At 44.7% G+C, this 21,386-nt stretch overlaps 1 protein-coding gene across 5 annotated transcripts in view; it reads left to right on the top strand.

The window, feature by feature from the left end:
• Gstcd (glutathione S-transferase C-terminal domain containing) overlaps positions 1–21,231 on the top strand; it is a 109,862-nt gene extending 88,631 nt beyond the window's left edge. For 3 of the 5 annotated variants that reach the window (XM_010641565.2, XM_010641563.2, XM_010641561.2), the window contains 3 exons: positions 90–120; positions 2,919–2,988; positions 6,244–7,848. In XM_010641565.2, the coding sequence (XP_010639867.1) occupies positions 90–120; positions 2,919–2,988; positions 6,244–6,380 (238 nt within the window). In that variant the 3' untranslated portion in view covers positions 6,381–7,848. Of the gene's footprint in view, positions 1–89; positions 121–2,918; positions 2,989–6,243; positions 7,849–17,087; positions 17,198–20,402 lie in introns of those variants that run through there. The other 2 variants (XM_010641562.2, XM_010641564.2) reach the window with 2 other exon arrangements.
• Positions 21,232–21,386: the final 155 nt, after the last annotated feature.

Here is a 21,386-nt window from a genome sequence, read left to right as displayed (position 1 = left end):
CACACACACACACACACACACACACCAGTTTATTTGGTGTGCTTAATTTTTTAGAATCATGGCTAATTCAGTTTTCTTTTCTATTTCAGTGAACAATTCAAGAAAACTTTATCATACAAGGTAACCTTAAAAAGCTCTAGCTGTCTTCCTCGTGTACTTTTTTACCCTTTCCTCACACTTTCCCCGAGTTTCTAATGGAATGTATATAGCCCATGTGTACACTATGTCACTTGGAAACGTCTAAAATGGCTCCAGCCAAAGCCTTGCAGTGGTTGGCATGGTCAGCGAAGGACCAGCAGTTGGTGCTCCCTCCTTTTGGGACAGTGAGTTAGCGAGGTCTGCTGGATGCCAGCAGAACAAATCACAGCCGCGAGTATGAGACCGAAGGCAGATTGGTGCGCAGAACAGCAGTGAGCAGTGACTGGTCTCTGTCACCCTGACTCCCTATGGCCCGCGCCGGTATGGGCCGGGTGCCTCTACCGGGAGTCTGTGCTTTTAAAAAACAAGCTTGAATAGTCATCTCAACTAGAGAAAAATTCCTTTATAAAGAATCAGATAGCAAATATGTTAGACTTTGCTAGCCGGAAACAAACTTCGTTCCTATTTGCCCTTGTCCTTGTCACTGTTAGCTTAGAACTCTCTTAGAGTATAAAAACTCTACTAACTCACAATCCATCCCTAAAACTGCTTCTGAGCTGCCTGCTTGTGGACTGGTGCCCCTCGTCTGGAGCCAGGGCCAGCCGCATCCCTGACAGGTGTGAAAGCTCCAAGAGACAACTGGTTCCCAGCTTTGGCCAGCACCCTGCACCACTTACCTCCTGCTGGGCTGAGCCTCTAGACTAAGTAATTTGCGTAACAGTCATAAACAGGGCTAGTAACATGCAAGAGGAATACAGAAATAATCCCACTGAAACTTGATAAATTAGTTTGGCTTTTTGTTTTGCTCAATTTCACTTATGCAGACCCACTGAAAACACAGTTTGATTTTAGACCAGCCCCTACATTTTATGGATTTTACCTTCTCCGTCTTACAGTGAAATGGTGGAGTACAGTGTCACATCCTGTTCTTTCTGCCACCTCAGCGGCTGTACCTGTCACCTCTCCTTCCTCCTTCCTGAAGGGTGCCCTGGCGCGCCTTCTTCCCCTCTTCCTCCCTCTGACTATGCTGGACATCACTGTCAGATTAAACATTGTCACATCCTAGGAAATTTATGATTTTCACGAAACATTAGGACCCCAGAATCTTTATTTGAATAAGATTCAAAACACAGTACCTCAGCTTTCTGTCACAGGGCTCTGCCAATGAAGTAGGAAATAAATTGGGAAAAGCAAAAGGTAGATCCCTCTTTTTCAGTCCCTCCACCACTGCTAGCAAAGCACACAATAAGAGGGTACAGGGGAGACTCAGGCAGCGAGGAGATGGGCTACAGCCCACTGGCTGGACAAGTGTGAACCTCGCCAGAAGGGGACGCGGGACATAGGCCACTCCAGGGTAGCAGCTCCCCAGGGTCCCAGCTGGTGCCTCCTCTTCCTCCTGCTCCCCCAGAGCTGCTCTGTACCAGCCTGCATTGCAGAGCAGTCACAGCTTGGTCCTGTGACAAGATGACATCTCACAATCGCTCGGCTCCTTCAGAATGTTTGCCCTGGAAGGCACGTGAGCCAACACACTCTGAGAACGCTTCGGAGACATTCTTCTCCAGTTAGATTCAGCAGGAAATCTTTGCGGGGACCTGCAGTGTGTGATGCCCTCTCACACTCAGCTGTGCAGAAAGAGAACGTACAGATCATAAAACAGAGGGAGAGGATCGCACCAGGCCCGAGGTTGTGCCTTACTTCCTCGACCATCCACGAACCTTGGCTGAGGAACAGCACGAGGACAGAGGACACGGCTGCGTTTTGCCTTTTCTTCAGATCACACTATTCTGAATTCTTCTTCTGGCTCCTTGTTGAGGCCAGTTAGTTTGTGGGAATTTATAAAAGTTATTCATTCAAATCATTGTATTAGTTTCCCACCCTTTGCCATTATAATTTATAGTGAACATTATAATATTTTTAAATACATAAAAGTTGAGACAAATATCTCCCTGCTTAGAAAATTGCCACAATCACATCTCTTACTGTATTTGTAAAAACAGAGGCTTCAGACTTCATGCCCGGCATGCTTAGGACTCATGGTATCTCTGGGTGCCCCTGTTTGCCCGGCCAGCGGGGCCTAGCAGTCACTTGGGCTGTTCCCAGCCACTCTCCTTGGGCCACTTGTGGACCGACTCTGATCCTTTAAAGCCTTTTTGTCCCCATGAATGAAACCCTTCCTAAAACTGATAGAAGTAAAAATCTTCCTTCCCTTTACTGGGGTCTCCCTTGGGGTTGTCTTACAGTGGAGAGGGATGGGCCATCTGGAGCCTTTGGAGTGAGGTGGAGAGTGCCAGGCTGCCCTGTGCTAAGGGCCAGGCACAGGAGCCTGGGGAAAGGCCCAGAGCACAGCCCGCGGGTTCCCGGGACCACTGGAGCCACAGCTGGCCAGCGCCTGGCCTCCTTTTCCACTTATACAGCGTGTCCTCTGGGCGCCCAGGCCAAGAGATTCAAGTAAATTTTATGAACGAAAAATGAAGGAGCTGTTGGCCTTTTAATGGAACACACAGTAACATTGTGTTCTGTTTTGGTAAAAGCAGTGGGGCAGTGTGACCTTGAGTGTGAGACTCTTCTTAAGAACTTCAGCTGAAGATCAGTGTGAGTGAAGGGAAGAAGCCGTGGGTACCAACTCCTCAAACTTTGCTTCTTCCAGAAGTACTGTCTGTGTAGTATTTACTCAGTTCAGGGTGAAACTCCAGAAACAAGGGAAGTAGCTGTTTTCTTTTTGGGTTTTTACAGCTTTAAAGCAGAAGATTAAAGCCCTATTCTGTTACCTTTTCTTTCAGGAACACATGGTTCTGTGCAGGTTTGCAGATCAGACAGCCGTCCAGCTCCCGCCCCAGCGCAGGATCATAGGTGCGTGTTTCGCAGGGCAGCTGCTGTGTGGACGTGCACGATTGCCAAGGAGCAGGTAGCTTGAGTGTAGACGGGCACAACTGGACCATGTAGCAGCGAGAAACGGGAGTGTGCACTTCCCAGGAAATCTAGCCCATATCAGCAGGAGTGTTGTACTTGCAATGACATCTCGAGCCATCTTGGTAATACTTTTCGGTCCATTTTCAGTGCTTTTACACTGAATAGAATAGCGTTCTTTCTGTGATGGGCCAACTGCAGGATCTATCGAAGGACACCAAAGAAGTTAGTAAAGATGGGGAAGTCCACTGTGCACACCAAAATTGATGTACGAAAAATGTATCGATGAGGATGTTTTCTTTCTCAGAAAAAAATATATTATTCATCAAGAGAAATGTATTCAACATTTGCAATACTAAGCACTACTTAGATCAGAAGGCCAGAGAAGTATTTCAAATTTATGATGTATTTGATTTATGAAAGATTTTAGAAAAAAGAAATTGACCATTCATCAGAATTGTCGTTATACATTTAGACAGCGAGTTACATGGCCTCACCTGAGACCTCGGAAGGAACTCGCAAATGTGCTTAGGAGGTGTGTAATATCATTTATATCTTAATGTGAGAGGACCAAGACAAAAGCTTCCCTGGTGTTCTTCATGTGGCGGATGATAGAACTGCACTGTGAGTCATATTACGTGATTCCAGACTGAAGCTCTTGCTCACTCTTGCAGTACTGCTCAGCACACTGGAGTCACCACTAGAAGTTGGGTTCCTAAAATCAGGGCTTAAGCTCAATGGGTAAAACCAAATAATCTTCAAAATTACTCAGAGAAGCCTCAGTTGGGCCCTGCCACTCCCTCCTCCAGAATCCCAGCTACCCTGTTACCATCCGTAGTGCACTAGAAAACAGACTGCCTGCTGGCTGAGCTCAGGATAAGAATCAGCGTGCATTCATTGCACGGGAAACAGCTTTATACTCGCAAGGCCCGCGGCCTGAGACAGGGAGCAGCTATTCCCTTCTCGTCTCACGCTCTGAGACGGAAACACTTCCCTCTCCAGCACTGAGTTGGTCCAGTTGACCTTTGTTATAACTGCACCAGATCCGCAGCTCAATCCACTTGTACCACTGGAGCGGAAAACCACAGGCTGAGTAATAGTGAACAGAAATTGATTTGGCTCCCAGTTCTGGAGACTGGGGAATCTGAAGGACGGCGTCTGTCAAGGGCCTTCTGACTGTCCTAACGGGAGAGAGAAGGGAGAGGGAGAATAGAGGGGAATGTTCGCATAAGAAAGGGCAGGCTTGTCTTATAAAGAGCCCTCTCTTCTGATAACAAACTACACTGCGTTAACACGCCGAGTCTGTGCTCGTGGCCTGATCACCTCCCTTTGGGGCCCACTTCCAACACTGTTGACTGGGGCTGGGTTTCCGACTCATGCTGTCTGGGGGACATATTCAAGCCACACAACCCAGCAGAGTCACAGTTACTATGGCAGATGGAGGTGTGAGGTGGAGGAGAGACTGAAGGGAAGTTGCTGTAGCTGAGGACGAAGTGGATTGGGCAAGACTGCTGACAGGAAGTGGGGTTGGTTCATACAGTGCCATGTATTCCATCAAAAGGCTGGGGATTAAGCTCAGCAACCCCACACCCGCCTTGCAAACTCAGGGTCCTGAGTTCGATCTTCAGTACCAAAAAAAAAAAAAATCACATAGATTCCATTAGAAAGTTATTCAGCCTCCAAAGGTAGACGCAGCTGAATTTTAGTTGTAATGACACATAAGCATGTGAAAACACGAATTCTCATACACAACGAAAAAGAAAAAGTTAATAACCAGACTGGGATCAAAGCCAGCGGTAAATGAGGAGAAATACAAGCCCAGGGTGGGTCCTGATGGAATGTAGAGCATCCCACTCTGACAGAGAATGTTTTAATTTAAGCTAAAAGGTAGATGGGGAAACATTTACAGATATCCTGAAGGAGGACAACATTTTGAGGGCAAAAAGAATACAGCCGTATAGCTGTTGAAGAAGAGGAGATGATTTTGCTTAAGTGGAATTCTACACATTTTTTATTTTTATTTTATTTTTTTCAGTACCAGAGATTGAACCCTGGTCCTTGCACTTGTGAGGCAGGTGGCGGAGCCACTGAGCTAAATCCCCAGCTCTAGACATCTCCTTTTATATCATGATTTCTCACACAGTTCATTCTTTACAGCACAGTCCTTTTAAGGACGTGCATAACATAAATATTTTAAATCTGAGTTTCTGCCAGTTCTCACTACTGAGTTCACCTGCCACAGTTTTATTTTTCTATAAGGACGCTATCTTCCACAGAAGTTTTGTATTTCATTTATCTGTCTTCATTTCCAAAGTCATTTTAGTATAGCAGTTTTCACTGTCACTCAAATAGATGACTGTATTTTAAAAATAATACTCAGGCATCATAATTATTGAGAAAAAAATCAAATGAATGTGGATCTGCATAGTCTGTAACCTTTTCAAGAGGGTGGAGAAACTTAAATGTTGAATTAGGAACAATTGAAAGCATGAAAGTAAACCATGACTCTGCATACATTCAGCCCCAAATCATTTTCTTCCTGAGCTACTTTTCAAGTTTGATGCTTGTGTTTGCCAAGGGAAAAGAAATTAACTGCTTTGCTTGCTAGTCAGGTTTCCTCTTGCCTCTCTGAAAGACTGCAAAAGAAATAGAGTATCATTATTTTGTAGGGATGGGGGAGATCTGAAAAATTAAGAGTGTATTACACTGAGCATTGCTTGTCTACCTGAAGTCATCATCACACAATTACGAACTTCCTCAGGTATTTTCCATTTCTTATTTCTTCATAGTCTGGAAAAACTCCAAGTGGAAAATGTCTTTCGGATGGTTCTTTGTCAGCCAGTTACTTTGGATATTCTCAAAGACAGTTTTTTTCTCACAGTGTTGTAAATGACACAATTTTATAGGAACACAGAGGAAAAGTCTTTAAAGGGCATTTAACCACTGTAGAAAACAGTATCTGTAGTTCTAATTTGAGATTTATTTATTCATACAGTTAAAAAGGTTAACCTTCCTTATGAGCACAGATAAATCTTTGCAGTGTATATTTGTAACCGCCCAATGAACAGGGCTTGGTGTGAACAGCAGTTTCCACAGCACTCGGGGATTCTGTCGCTGTGTAGACGGACGACCTTAGACCAACTGAAATCGCCCTGCCAGTGGAAGTGCATCTCACAGAGCCCTCTGCCTGTGTTTCAGGAAAACAGTGCATGTGCCTGGTGGATTTGGACCGAGCAAGAGCTGCGGAAGAGCATGGCTACTCTGTCCAAGTGATATCCATGGAGCCGGAGAGCTGCTCCCCCAAAAATAACATGATCGTGGGGGTCCCCGTGTAGACCTGCTGCGTGTGTTTGGATGCGTTGCCACTGGCTTGACACCCGCAGGGCAGCACGAGCCCTCCTGAGCCTGTAGTGCTGAGGGAGGGAGCAAGGGGAAGCTGGAGCCAGGCTGCCTGTGCGCTGTAAAGGTTCTCAGGGTGACTGGGGCTGCTGGTTTCAGACTGAGAACATCCGAAACCTCAGCTGCCAAGAGAAAAATGCCAGTGAGGGCCCAGTGCTGGAGCAGGGTCCTTCTCAGTCCCTAAGCCTTGCCTGATCTTGCCAGTGCGACATTCAATCCCAGATAAAGTACCCGCGGGCCTTTATTTTGTATCACTGAGCCACTCACACCTGGAGACTGAAGCTGAACTCAGTGGGGTTTGTGTATTTTATATTTTTAAGAATTGTACTTTTTCTATTATTTTTTTTAAATCTAGAAAGGCATAGATAATATGGTTATTTTTAAGCTGGGGTTAGTTGAACCTTTGTATGTCACTTAATGTAGTCCATTTAAGTTAAATTACCAAATAAGATCACCCCTGGTTCAAACATTTTATGTGGGGAGAATTGTGTGTTCTTAAATTCTAACCAAATAGTAAATACACTGATTACTTAACTCAACTTTATAAGAGAGAATTTGCAGTCCCATATTTTTAAGACCCTGCCCTGTATTTTTCTGAAGATACAAAATCTTATTTGAGTAATTCTCCCTGACTAAATTCTCCTTTTTTACCAGCCAGCATCTTTAGAGGTGGCAGATCCTCTCTCCCATGCTGTTCACTTAACTTTGCATGTCCTGAATCATTCCATTTAAGATTTCACCAGTTTTGATGTTTCCAATTCCTTTGCGACACATCACAAGAAGACAAGACTTTGTTCGTCCTCAAGGGTTAGGGTCCGGGACTGGTTTATAGGGCAGTATGGATGGAGCCAGGGGGGTTCTAGTCTTATTTTGTGAGATAAAATTTAAGAAAATAAGTAGCTATTAGCCCTGAGAATCTTAGCCATTTGTGTCCATGGATCAACATGCTTTTTTATCCTGAACTTTCTTTTAAATAATGGAGGTATAATTTATATACATCACAGTAACAGATTTTTAAGCATTTTATTTGAAACTTTTGGCAGCTGTCCCACACAATGACCATTAAGTAAAATGCCGAATATTTCCATCATATGTTGTAAGACATGTGCATTGAGGCTATTTCCCCAGCCTGTGACTTATATTTATTTTCACAGTGTTCTGATATTGATGAGGTTTAATTCATCTTTCTTCTTTTATGCTGCCTATTTCCTGTGTCCTCTCTAATAAATCTTTACCCATCCTAAGATTAGGAAGATTTCTTTTTGTTGTCATTGTTGTTGGGTTTTTTTGGTAAAACTTCACAGCCCTGCTTTTTATATTCAAGTCTGTGAACTGTCACAAATCCTTATTCACATAAAGAAGTAGGCATATATTAAGGAATATGTAGTTATTTCAGCCCTCTGTTAAAAAAAATCTTACTCTACCTGCTGAAATGACTTGATACTTCAGATAAAAATCAGTGGGTGTAGTTATTAATTCATTTCCTAAATTCTCTGGTCGATTCCATTAATCTGTTTTGATTGCAAAAACTTTATAGTAAATCTGAAGATCAGGCAGTTTGTCTTCCAGTTTTCATTTTCTCTAGATTATTTTGACTGTTCTAGATTCATTGTATTTCTACATACACCTTAGAATTAGCTTTTAATTACCCTCCTTCCAAAAAAGAAAAAGAAAAAAGGCCCTCTGGATTTTCAATTTGGGAAAACTGAACGTCTTAACAATATTAGATTTTCTAACCTTGAATATAATGTGTCTTCCATATATTTAGGTCTCCTGTAATAATTTCAGCAGTGTTTTGTAATTTTCAGGGTGGAGGGTTCATTTCATTTATTTTTTGATGGTGTGCGCTATTAACTCGGCTTTTTCCTTGGTGTTCACAGTGTCCTGAACAGCCTGCAGCATAGTTAGGAGAGAAAGGGAGGCGGCAGCGGGCAGCCTGCCCTGTCCCTGCTCTCCACGGAGTCCTCTGCTCCCCACCCCATTCCTCCTGCACTGGCAATAGATACAGTGTTGTGCTTCTCTGGGCTCTGGACTTTTTGTATAAATCTGCTAGGGCTCCTTCCTGCCAGAGCAAATAGAGGGGCTGGGTGCGGGCAGCAGTAGGACGGAGGCCCGGGCTCACCCGCTCTCTCTCCTTACCCCCAGACGAGCTGTAATCGTGTGAGAAACTGGGCTCCCCTTGTGTGGACTTCAGACGGACTCAGAGAACCAGGGTCCTAATTAGTAGTGGCTAAACCACCTTATATCTTATTGAGAGAGGCACATTTCATTCATATTAGGAGTCACAACATTTTCAGGCCACACACAGAAATAATTAAATATTTACTCTTACACTGGAGATCTTTGCTGCTGGGCTTGCCCTCTTCAATTTTCCATAGAAAATTTGCGGTTACACTGAAACCAGTTTTTCTGTTGTTCATAAGGAAATTAGAGGTATTTGCCTGAGAAGTTATCACGGTGGAGAAATCATGCAAAGAAAGCAACACATTTTTAAATTATAATCTTAAAAACTAGCAGAATGGTTTGGGATTTGGGGATAGAATATTTTAATTACTCAAGGAATATGCTTATTGTAGAACAGCCATAAGATGTGGCTAAGCAAAGAGAAAAAAATGTAAATCCTGCCAAACAAAAAGAAGAAAAATTAAATTCAATGTGTTAACACTTTGTTGTGTACCTTCTTAGCGCCTTTTCTTTTTGTAGTTCTATTAAACCCGGGGCCTCACACATGCTAGGCAAGTGCCCCACCACTAACTATGTCCTGAGCCCCATCAGACTTTGTTTTACTTACACACACACACACACACACACACACACACACACACGTCTTTACCCAACAAACACTAATAGTCTGCCTGAGATAAACCAGGAGAACACTATCTCAGTGCCCTTTCACTCACAGGACATATCGTCTACCTTTCCATGCTATTCCACATTACCTTCACACAGATCCAGCCTGATGAAGCAGCCTCTATCAGGAGCATAACTGGTCTCACTGCAAGGAAAAACAGGCTGCAGACTACCAGAGACCTATTAAGGATTTAGCCCGGATGTGATGTCCCTCACTCTCCTTGCTGTGTTGGCCAAACAAGGTGGGACCAGCTTAAGGGGAAAGGATCATGGTTAGGGTTAAGGTGTTGCTTTCTCCAGTAGCACAGAGTCCCTTCAGCAGTGGAGTTGACAGACAAGGGAAGAGGGTCGTGGACAAAGGCAGAAAAGAACAGAAGAAAGGCTGTGGCCCAGTTTAGACAGATCCTGAGCACCAAGGCCTTGGGGTAGAGCTTTCTGTCAACTCCATCAAAGAGGAGGAGGCACATGCCCCAGCATTTCCTGTCACTGCTCTGTGGACTCACAGTTACTCTTGGAGAGGAATCTCACCCCCTCAAACCACTCAGGGGATTTTAAGTTTTGTTGTTCCAGAAGGTTGGAGCAACATTAAATGGCATTTCAAATTTGTAAATTCTGCCTCATACATTAGAGTACTTGATCTACAATGCCAAACAGTCCTTTATGAAGGTACAAGTTCACACTCCCAAGAGGAATACACTAGTATGTATTATCCTGCACTCTCAATCATTATTACAGGCATCAGATTTTTAAAAAACTTGGCCAACATGATCAGCAAAAACTATTATTTTACTTTTGATTTTCATTTTTTTAAATTATGGTTTGAAACTTTTTATATGTTGTTTGGCTCTTTATATTGAGTGGCCTACTCAATCTAATTTAAATCAAGTTTATAGCATTTTGAGACCAGACATTGTGTTTATGTTCTATGCTGATTATTCACTTTGTACTTTCATCCTTTACATAAATTAGTAAAGGTTTACTTACAAATCAAGGATGTGTTGGTTACATTTTTTTACAGTAGGTTTTTGTTGGTCTTTTGCTATAAAATTCAAGGTATGCATGGGATTATACATATGTCACTTTTCTTTGTGGTTTCTGCTCAGAAATATTTTTTTCTACTCAGTGATTTTTTTGTTTTGTTTTGTTTTATACTTTGAGACAGAGTCTCACTATGTAATTCAGGCTGGCCTTGAACTCACTATGTAGCCCTGACTGGGCTTGAACTCACAGCAATCCTCTTGCCTCGGCCTCCTGAGCGCTGGGATTACAGATGTGAACCACCAGACCCAACTCCCGCAGATGTTAAAAACTCATTTTGATATTATCATTTTTAATAGTTTTAACATTTCCATTTCAATCTTTAGAACAGCAAGAATTTCTTTTGGTGAGTGGTTTGAGATAGTAATCTAATGTTACTTTTTGTGTTATTACCTTACGCAGTACTGTTATGGTTCGTGTCTAGATGTCCCCCCAGAGCCTCATCTGGTCATTGGCAACTTTGAAGGTGACTGACTCTATAGTGTATGATTGATTCATGGTGGGGCGAGGCCTGAGGGCACTAGAATTAAGGGTGTGAGTGCTGCCTGCCCTAAGTAGTCTGAATAAAATAAAAGGGGCAGAAAGACCCTTTAAGGTCTCTTGTTGCTTTTGCTACCCTGTGGGTGCCATGACCTGTTTCTCCTCTGCAATGCTCCTTAGCCGTGCCACCCTTCCTTGGAGCCAGCTGGTGATGGGCTGAAACCTTTGCAGACTGTGAGCTAACTGAACTCTTTCTCCTTTAACTTTGGGTGTCAGGTATTTTTCTCGGCAATGACAGAAAAGTATCTATGACAGAAATTTTGTAGCACAGAAGTGGGATGTTCGCTGTGACATTACCTGGCCTTGTGTCTCAAGAGCCTTTGGAACTGGCTTGTGGGAGGGGCAAGAGTTAGGAAAGGTTTGGAGATGCTGGAGAAGAAGTAGAGCTGGGACTCCTGTATGGGAGATTCTGCTCGGGGCTCAGAAGACCAGAAAGCCAGTGAAGACCAGGCTTGGGAGGTTTCTGCTGGAAAGAAGGACTGCACTGGCTGCTGGACTCCAGGCGATGTGTGTTATGGCTTGGCACAGAGTTTGTCTACATTTTGCTCCCGTCCAGAGACTTTGGCTGAGACTGAAATTAAGGGTGGTGGGCTAATTCATCTGGCGGAAGAAATTTCGAGACAAGTCTAAGGTTGAGGTGGTAGCATGGGGCTTTTAAACAGATTTATGTTGAGAATCAAGAGCAAAGAGCCCAGAAGAATGATTTTAAGTGTTTTGAGTTTGGCCAGAAAGGAAGCTCCAGTAAAGCTGTGGACTGCAAAGACAGAGCAGAGGAAATCTTGATTGCTTAGGAAGAACAGGAGAAAAGATGGTCTGAGAGCATCACAGGAAGCAGCAGGACTCCACCCTTCGCAGCCTCGAAATTACAAAAGTGAAAGACTTTGCTCTGAGAGGAGAGCCCCAGAGCACCATGTTCCAGAATCGTGGCGGCCTAGGCAATTTATTCCCGCGGACTGTGTTCAGAGTGCTCAGAGATCTGGGCATTCGAACCCTACCTACAGCAGAGAGAGGGAAGCCCGATACTGTTCCAGCTGGCACAGACCTTGGCATCATCCATGTGGGGCTGGTTTTAGGCACATGCAGGGTGGAAGAGTTGTGAGGTCAGGAAGGCTTCCGTTCAGATTTCAGAAGGCCTGGGAGGCTGGGTGGGGAGCCCCTGAGAGGGCAGTGTGTGAAGCTGTGAGTGTGAAGCCGAAGGTGCTGTGGGGACCCCAGAAATGTGGAGAAGCGAGGAGCCTTTCCTTTGAGGCAAGCTGCAAGGAGGGAGCAGAACTGGTCCAAAAGAGAAGCCATGGGAACCACCAGAAGTGCCACAGGGGCAAAGCTACCCAAGCCCTTTCGGAGCTGGAAATAGAACTGTGGGATTTAAGGTTTCCTTGGCTGGATTTTGGATTGCTTTTGTCCCATTCCTTTGTATACCCCTGTTCATAACTTTTGGGATGGAAATGTCTGTTTTGTGTCATTGCATATTGAAAGTGTTTAATTTTCTTTTCATTTGCACAGGGGCTCACAGCTAAGTTTACCTTAAATCTCAGAGGAGACTGGACTTGAACTTTTCAGCAGTGCTGAAACTGTTAGAACTTTGGCAGCTCTTGGAGATGGACTGATTGCCTTTTGCATAAAGGAGTGAGCATGAGTCTTTGGGAAGCCAGGGGCGTGATGTTCTGATTTGTGTTTAGAGTGGCTTTCAATTACGTCCACCTCAGTGCTCCCTGGATTGGCTTGGGTGAGCTCAAGGTGTGGGATTGCATCTTGCTTTCGCGATTCCTTATTTTCTCTTTTTAAAATTTGTTTTCTGCATTGATACCTTTAAATTGCTTATGATAGGTTATTAGTACCTAGATCTCTTTAGGAAATGACTACTTCTCAGAGATTTCTTCTATGTATAGCTGGCTTTTGGCTTATGAATCTGTCCTAAGATCCTGCCTTTTCAGTTTGTTAGGGACTAATGGTGTCTGTTTGGCCTGGCACCCAGTTCTTTGGTACTGGACTATGGTATTGTTTGTGAGCCCCCCAGAAATCTTGGTATTGGCATAGAAGCAAAAACAAACTGATCACAATGATTTTACCTCAGCTAAAAAAGTATGACTAGTAATAACATAATTGTCACGCACAGTCCAGAAAATGATAAACTGTAACTATTAATTTGCCACCTTTAACCATAGGTACAAGCTTTATAGTTATATAACAAAATCTAAAACCAATCAAAATATATAGCGTAAAAATTCACTTAGAGCAATTTTACCCTCAGGGAAGAGAACCTAAAAGGGATACAAGGAATAAATAGGGATATAAATTAAAATAACAAGATTAAAAGCAAGCAAAGGATGATTACTCAAGTTTTGGGAAACTGGTAAAGAAGATAAGAGGGAAGGAAGGACGAAACAACAAAGCAAAGCAATATAAACTAAAAACAATGTTCACAATCATGAAAAACACAAAATGAGACAAGGAAAAAATGATGAAAACAACAAAAAAAGAAATATTTTTCTGTGACTTCAAGCCGGTGGCTATCTTCTGGTGCTTACAGTTTTGTGGCTATATCCAAGTCAGAGCCAGTCAATCTGCAGTGGGATTAGGGTGAGGCGCTGGATGATGCCAGCAAGCCTACAGTAAGGTCGGGTGGTGTGCAGATTCTGGTGCTGATGCTGGCCTCTGGTTGAGCGGCTGGAACCTGAGTCTTCAGCCAGCAACACTCTGGACGTTCCTCACCAGTCACCCATGGCTCCCTGACCTTGGACGTCTCCCATGACCGTCCCTCACCCAGTTATTGTGTGATTTCAACACTGGGAGCCCTGAGATAAAGCCAACCCACGGCTGCTGTGAGTCCTGGGTTCAGTTGCCCCTCCCTCAAAAGAGACCGACCAAGCACTCTTTCTAGGGGACACAGCTGTCGCCTGGACTTCAGTCACTCGGCGGCCCCTGCAGCACACAACATGCATTGCTCTGCTGCACGGGTTTCTCCCTGGAGGCCTCTGGACTCGCTGATCCTTGCTGTGCCTCTAGATTGAATTCTCCTCTCTCACGCCCCAAGTTGGTGGGGTAGGGGTACAGTTTGCCTCCTCTCTGTGCCCTGGTCTGTCTCCTTACTTTCTCTGCAGGCTCCAGTTTTTCCTTCAGACCTTTCCTGCGTCCCGAGGATCCACCTCCTCTTTTCCTGTCTTCTCCAAGTTGTTATTTTTCAATGCCTGGATTCCAAATCTTGGAGAGGTTGATTTGTTGCTGCTTACCCTGTCTTCCTGGAAGTCCAGTAATAGATCTGTGACCTGACATATGGAGAATGGCTGTGCCATCCCAAAAACACTTGTCCCAATTTTTAAAATACACTTACATTTTCCTGGAGAGAGGAATGGTAGTTTCAGTTAAATTTTTGAAAAGATCCTGACCCAAAATAATGTTAAGTATCACTAATCTTTAAAGGAAGCAAAACATTTTGGAGTCGGCTTTCCATGACTCCACCAAATGCCAGGGTGACAAGGGAAGAGGGTTGGTTATAGGGGCTCACGGCCCCACATTCCATGCCCTGCTCTGGGCCTGTGGCAGCACCTGGTAAGACACTCAGCGGGAAATCACTGACCTTGTGGCCAGGGTGCAAGAGAAGAGACAGCGGGTCCAGAGTCTCTTGAGGGTCACCCCTAGTGACCCAGAGATCTAAGCCCACGCTGGGGACCAAGCCTTAACCTGGGTGTGTCGGGATCCAGAGCACAGCAGCACCGCTCCAGAGTCTTATGTTTGGCATGGAAGAATTCACCAAATATAAAACCTTTCCAATATCAGCAACAAAAGAATCATTCTTTCTTTTTGTTGGGCTCCTCTTTCATAACCCTTTTATTAAAAAGCCAGATTCTGTTCATTTTTTGTTTGTTTGCTTTCAATCCTAGTTTATCAGATGTGAAGAATGACAGCATAGTATCAAGTAAGGAAACAAAGTCAGCAGCAAGCAGAAGACTAAATTTACTGGATGAGTCATCTACAGGTCCCGAAAATTTCCATAGCGTGAGTCAGACACTATGTTCGTTGCTGTCTCTTGCCAGAAGGGTAGTTGTGTCCACCTACAGTGTCCAGGCCCAGTTACTCCGTCTCCCCACAGTACACTTACATTCACCTATATGTTCATGATGTCTTCCTCCCTAGAACCTAAGCTGTAAGCAGTCTGTTTGTCCAGCACTGTATTTTCAATATTTAATTCAGTGTCAGGCATAGAGTAGGAACTCAACAGACATTGAATAAGTCATATGCTTTTTAACCCCAATGGCTTAACTTTCATATTGGCTTGGTTTCCACTGCTTTTGTTTTGTTCCAGGTCCTTAAAACATATTTGTCCAGTGCTACAGCATGCTAAGCAACACCAGCCACCGCCTTGTGTCATCTGAGTAGTGCTTGTGAAGAGGGTACTCACCAGTTATTTTCCCCATTTATGGAGGAGGAGGCAAAAGAGAACAAGCTCAAGCTAAAGTGAGGAGAGAAGGTTCTTAACCAGGGCTGGTTTGGTGTTTACTGCCGTACACCTGTCTCAGCATACAGCATGGCTCACCTTAGGTGCATAGTATTTGTTGAATGAGATATACTGAATGATCATTCAGGAAATAAAACAATTGGATGTACACTACAGGGTATGAGGGCTGGGTGGCCATCTGTCATGAGAGCTTCTTCAACTGGAAAGGGAAGTGTGCCGCTAGCGTTAGTCCCCTAGGGTTAGTGCTGAGTACCTGGGCTCTCCAAGAGCCTGTCTCCCTTAGAGGGACATGGATGAGCTTTGCATTTTCCTGCCAGATGTTTTCTTCTTTGCAGGTAGCGGATGACCCAGTGTAAGTGTGGAATATAGCACATATTTTGTTGATCATAGCAATTTAATCCCTTAAGACTTTCTCAGTAATCGGGACAAATAAGCCAGAAGTTCTTGGGTGTATGAGGAGAGCCATCCTAGGAGTAAAAGTGTACCGTGGACAGTTAAACTGTGGTTTATATACATAACTAAGTTTACTAAATGTGAATAGTAACCGAGTACATCTTGTGCATAATCAACTTTTCACTGAAAATTTGTCAGTGGTCATCTGATTTATTTCTCTGATTCAAACATTTATCTTCCGCCTCTCATTAACCATCCCTCACCTGGCTTTGAGTTTCCAGAGACTAAACATAGGCGGGCACGTGACTGAACAGAGCCGCAGGGCCTCCCGCCGCAGCGCAGGGTGATGAAGTGGACACGTCCTGAGCAGTCCATTGGCTGACTGCGAGGGGCGCGTAGGCGTCTGAATCCCGAGTAGCAGCATTCTCCCCTTTCTGGGAGTGCCTCTTCAGGCTATTTCTAGAATTGTCTGACTGGAAATAATTCACGTAGCCAAATTAGTAATTTCAAAATCTTTATTACATTAAATTTTCAAATCTCCTGAGAAAGTCAAGTCAATCTGATTTTTAAAGGCATGCAGAACAAGAGCTTGGAACTTCTTTCTCCATAAATCTTTAGTGTGCTCTTCTGATCTCGCCTCCAAGAAATTCCGTTTCAGCTAAATTCCGCATGCTACAGGAAAATGCATCTCAGGTTCTTGTGTTAATGGCAAGGGACAACAGCTGTGAAGGGACTCTCCTTGCTTTCAGTTGGTAACTAAGTAAGTAAGTAGTGCTTACTTCAAAAGCACTACTCTTCACCACGTTTATTATCATTTGCAGAGTAGTGCTGGAATTTTCACCGGACTGAGTGATCCCCATTTTCCTTGTTGAGTCTGGCTTCCTACACCTCTCAGCATTCCCAAGGTGCCCTTCCATTCCTGGCACGATGCCCACCTTCTCTTCTGGATGCATTTGCTGAGCTCCTCTGCGACCTGGACAGAGTAAAGAATGTCAGGGACTCTCATAGTCACCTAACACTAGGAAGTTTGAGTACCTGGCAGAGGAAGCCCTGCCTTTTTTGTGCTACCTCGGATAGTCTTGACTGTTCTTGCCCGGTTGCTCTTCCATGTAAAATGAAGACCTGCTTGTCATGTTCCAGGAAAAGCCTGTGGGAATTTTGATTGGAGCTGCCCTGATTTAGAGATTAACTGGGGAAGAAGTGATAGCATCATCTTATTCCTGAGAGCTGTATACACAAGTAGCATAATCTCGCTCAATTCAGTTCTGAGCAAGTTTTTTAAAGAAACATGCTGCCCTTGGCAGGCATGGTAAACACAGGTCTGGAGGAGCTAACACTGCACCCTGTGCATTTCCCTGTCTCCTAGCTACAGAATGCACCAGAAGTTCATATCACTGGTGTCAAGTCTCATGGATGACCCTGAGGTGGGCCAACACAACTGAAAGCTGCCAGTTGCCATCAGATGCAAATTAAAAGGTGATCATCAAATGTGATGGGAAGGGAAGAGCACCTCTGTGTGTGTGTGACAGTGTGTGTGTTTTCAAGAGTTCCCCTGTTCACAGCTACTACTGAAAGAATTGAACCATAGGTGGTCAAACTATGGGCTAAGGCCAGCCCCCAGGTTATTTTTACAAATAAAGTTTTATTGGAACACTACCATGCTCCTTTGTTTTCGTTTTCTGTGGCTACTTTTGTACTACAAATGTGGAGTTGAGTAGAGATTAGCCCCTAAGGCTGAAAGTGTGCCCTTGCCTTTTACAGAAAGTTTGCTGCCCCATGAATTATATCAGTAACTGTAAGTCAGTAATTAGTCAAGGAAATCAGAGAATAGCTTATTCTAAGACAATTGTTCTTAAACTGGGTAATGGTTCTCTAGGGATCGGTCATTCCAGCAAAGGATTTGTAGTATTTGTTGTATGTGTGGTCCGTGGGTTTCATCAGATTCTTGTGTGAAGAACTAATGCACTGGGCTAATGTTGTAGGGCAAAAGAAAAGGCAGTTCATGAGACTGACCCAAAGGCTTTTGGGAAGGATGGAAACATTGTAAACTGTCAACTCGGGGAATATTATTTTATATATGAAAAACTTTTATAACTCTGGTCATTCTAAGTCATTTTCTTTACTGACTACTACATGTTGTCCATAACCTCGTACTTTCACAACCTGGCCCAGGGGTACTAATTTCGCATTTTAAAGTTGTACATAATAAGGTTCAAATATACATGCTCTAGAAAATATCACTATTAATATCAGAGCAAGGGTCTGAATCGGCTCCAATCCCTCAGAAGGCAGCAGAGAGCCTCCTAGCCCGAGATCCCGACACTGTCAGCAGCTGAATGACTGTGACATCAGGCCAGGCCATCGAGTAGCTATGTCAGGCTATGTTGGGAAAAGTCTTCAGTTGTCGCTCTGGGGACCTCATGGCTCCAGGCCCATAATCCCCCAGCCTTTCCCTCCCTCTGAAGCTGAGCCCTCCACGAGTGTGGGCGGGTCTCCCATCCTCAGGGAACCCACTGCCATGTGCAGTCTGGGGAGAATCTCCTCTCGCTTGGCTTCCTCAGCATCACCCCTCAGTCTCCTGACTTGTTCTGGACACTTAGCTGTGCCTGAGTAGCACTCTCAGAATGTTAGAAAGACAGAACAAGGTATGGTCCTTAAGCTGCTCTTTAGGCCTGAGCAAACCCCTCTGCTAAAGAAGACAAACTTACCCGTTGGAGGAGGGGTGAGAACAGTAACTGTAGGTGAACGAAGAGAACCAAACTACAAATAAATTTCCAAGCACGTTATCCTCTGACAGTCTTATTTGCAATGAGAGGACATTCGGCTCTTCAAGGAAGACGATGATTCATCAAAGTATTAGTTTAAGAAATGGGAAAAATCACACACATGGTGGCACAGGCCAACAACTTGGGAAGCTGAGGCAGGAGAATCACTTGAGCCCAGGAGTTCAAGGTCAACCTGGGCAACACAGCGAGACTTCCTTTCAAAAGGAAGGAAGGAGAGGGAGAAAAAAGGAAGGAAAGAGAAAGTAAAAGAGAAAGATGGAGAGAGGAAACAAAAGGAGAGAAAAGAAGAGAACTCCTACATACTTGCTGCAAATTTAGAATCGAGACGTGGCCATTGCTCAGCTAAGCAGGTATAAGCACTCCACATGGGCAGAGGCGGTGCTTTCCGAGGTCGCTCAGTTGTGGCTGGAACAGAGGGCCTAATGTAAATTAAAACAAGTGAATGAGATGATGTATTGAACATCCAGACTTAGACTGCAGGGAATCTTATTAGGCATCAGCGGTCATTACAGCAAAGGAGGAACAGAAGGAAAAGCACATTTTCTACTCAACTCCAAACCTTCTTAATCTACACATCCCCCAAACTTTGTATGGTGCCTTCTGAAATTAGGATGAAATCAAGTTTACATTGGCCACCTGAAAGTAATTGGGAACACACGAAAGGCCAGTCTTCGCCTCCTGTTGTAACTCGCAAGAACAGTGGAATCAATGGGCTTTCCTACCGCCCTCCCCTGCCTAACGTCCATGGTGACTTCTGCCCTTGAGGAGAAGTAATGAAGTCGGGAGGATTTAGCTCTCTAAAACCACGAACTGCTGCATCACTCTGAGAGCGAGCAGTGCGAATCTTCCCGGTGACATCAGCTCCCCGCTGCTGCTTCTCTTCCGGCTCAGGCACTGCTGTCTGGATGGCAGACGACCTCTCCGAGGCTGCCCCTGCTGTCAGTGGCAGGCTGCCTTCGGTCTTCTGCAATTGCTGCCCCTGAAGAGCGCAAGACCCCGGCGGGCAGCGGCGAGCGTGCTCCCTGCCCCGGGAAGGCCCTGCCTGTAACGCGCACCGGCCTCGGGTCCGTGTCCTTGCCCGGGTGCACGTGAGCTGCCATCGTCTGCGTCCGTGTCCCAGAGCCAGTTGCTCAGCCAGCTTTTCGGCAGCAGTGACGGTTATTATTCTCTCTTCTTGCCCATTCATACAATATATTGCGGCATTTCCAATTACCGAGGTATTGAAGAAAGGCGGGCTTTGTGTGAGTGTCGACTGCGACCCACACCGGCGCCGATGACAGAGGTCGCAGAAGTGCACAGCTGGCTCCCGGCTCATGTTCGTGGGGCTGTTTACTAATCCCATGAGGTTGACCACCAAATCGGGAGTCTGGGCCGTCATCCTTTTGGTCTTAGACGTGGGCCCGTGCCCATAGAATGCACTGTGGATCGCTAAACCCTGAGGAAAGGCGACACAGTGGCATGGTTTCCTGCAGCCTGGATTTATGGAAACACGGCAAGTAAAACCTTGTTTGTATCCAGACGCTGAGTTTGATTTGGAATCAGCCATGGATCTACAAGTAAGAAGTCTACAGTTTAAAAATAGTTTTAAATATTCCCAAAATTATCTTGAGTCAATGGGTCTTCCTTAAATATCTACACATCCCCGATTCACTTCCTTCCCTGTTGCTCTCTCAGGAAGCTGGCACGGGGGAAACAGCAGAAAATAAGAGAAGGGGGGGTGGGGGAGGGAGGAGAGGGGCCCCAGGGAAGGCAGGGCCTCTGTGTTCCTTGACAGGCTCAGCTGTGTGGGAGGAACCCTGCCCTCCAGTCTTCAGGGCGCCCCTCCCTCTGTCCCTCTGCATTGTACCTGCTCTCACCTTTCCCAACCTCTCCTTTGTCCTCTGCCTCACACACAGGGTGAAGACGCAGCAAAGGACCCGCCTAGGAGCCCAGCGTCCCTCAACAGACACAGAACCTGCCTCACCTGAATCCCAGGCTTCCCCGACTCTGAAACTGTGAGAAAGTAAATTTCTGCTCTTGATCAATTATCCAGTCTTTGCTTTGCCATAGGAGTAAGAATGGGTGAAGAGAAACCATCTGACCTTCGTGATTACCTGCTGGAACCTGGGTTGAGACAGAGATAAAAATGCATAGATACGGACTACTTTCCATGTTTTTCTTTTGAGGAGAGGGGTAGAGACAGAAACTCCTTATGCAGCCCAGGCTGGCCTGGAACTCAAAGTGATCCTCCTGCCTCAGTCCCACCAGGTGCTGGGATGACAGGTGTGCACCCCCACACCTGGCCAGCCTTTTTTACTGAATACATTAGAATGGCGGGTATTGATGGAGAAAAGAAACTTGTGACAAGGATTCTGACTAATTTACAAATTAGACAAGGCTGGTTATTCTTAGTCCTTCATTGACATTTACTTTTATGGCACCCTGGAGTTACACCTCTTAAACATAGGTGAAACTCTCTTTCCCATTGAGTGAGGATCACAAGTTTGAGCCCAGCCGGGGCAATTCAGTGACCCTGTGACTAAATAAAGTAAGTAGAGGGCTGGGGATGCAGTTCATCATGAAACCCTGTGTTCAGTGCCTAGTACACACACATGCGCACACACACTCACACACACACACACACAATGTCATAAATCTCATCATTCCTAGGGCATGCAGTCTAATATTTCATTGTAATTGAAATTGTTCTACACATTTAGCCCCTTTCTTCCTATTTCACATTGTCAATTATATCATTAGGATCTTATGTACTATTATAGTTTATTCACACCAGAGAAAGTTGTAAGAAAAGTGGGAAGGGTAGGGGAAAGCTAATATGGGCAAAGAAAAAAATATGAGAAAATGAAAAATGTAAATGAAGTGTTTATAAAGGGGAAGGG

Source organism: Fukomys damarensis, unplaced genomic scaffold, assembly GCF_012274545.1.
Source record: "Fukomys damarensis isolate Sample0158 unplaced genomic scaffold, DMR_v1.0_HiC HiC_scaffold_25, whole genome shotgun sequence".
Lineage (NCBI taxonomy): Eukaryota > Metazoa > Chordata > Mammalia > Rodentia > Bathyergidae > Fukomys > Fukomys damarensis.
Note: the sequence above shows the minus strand (reverse complement) of the source record. Positions and strands in the feature narration are given on the sequence as shown.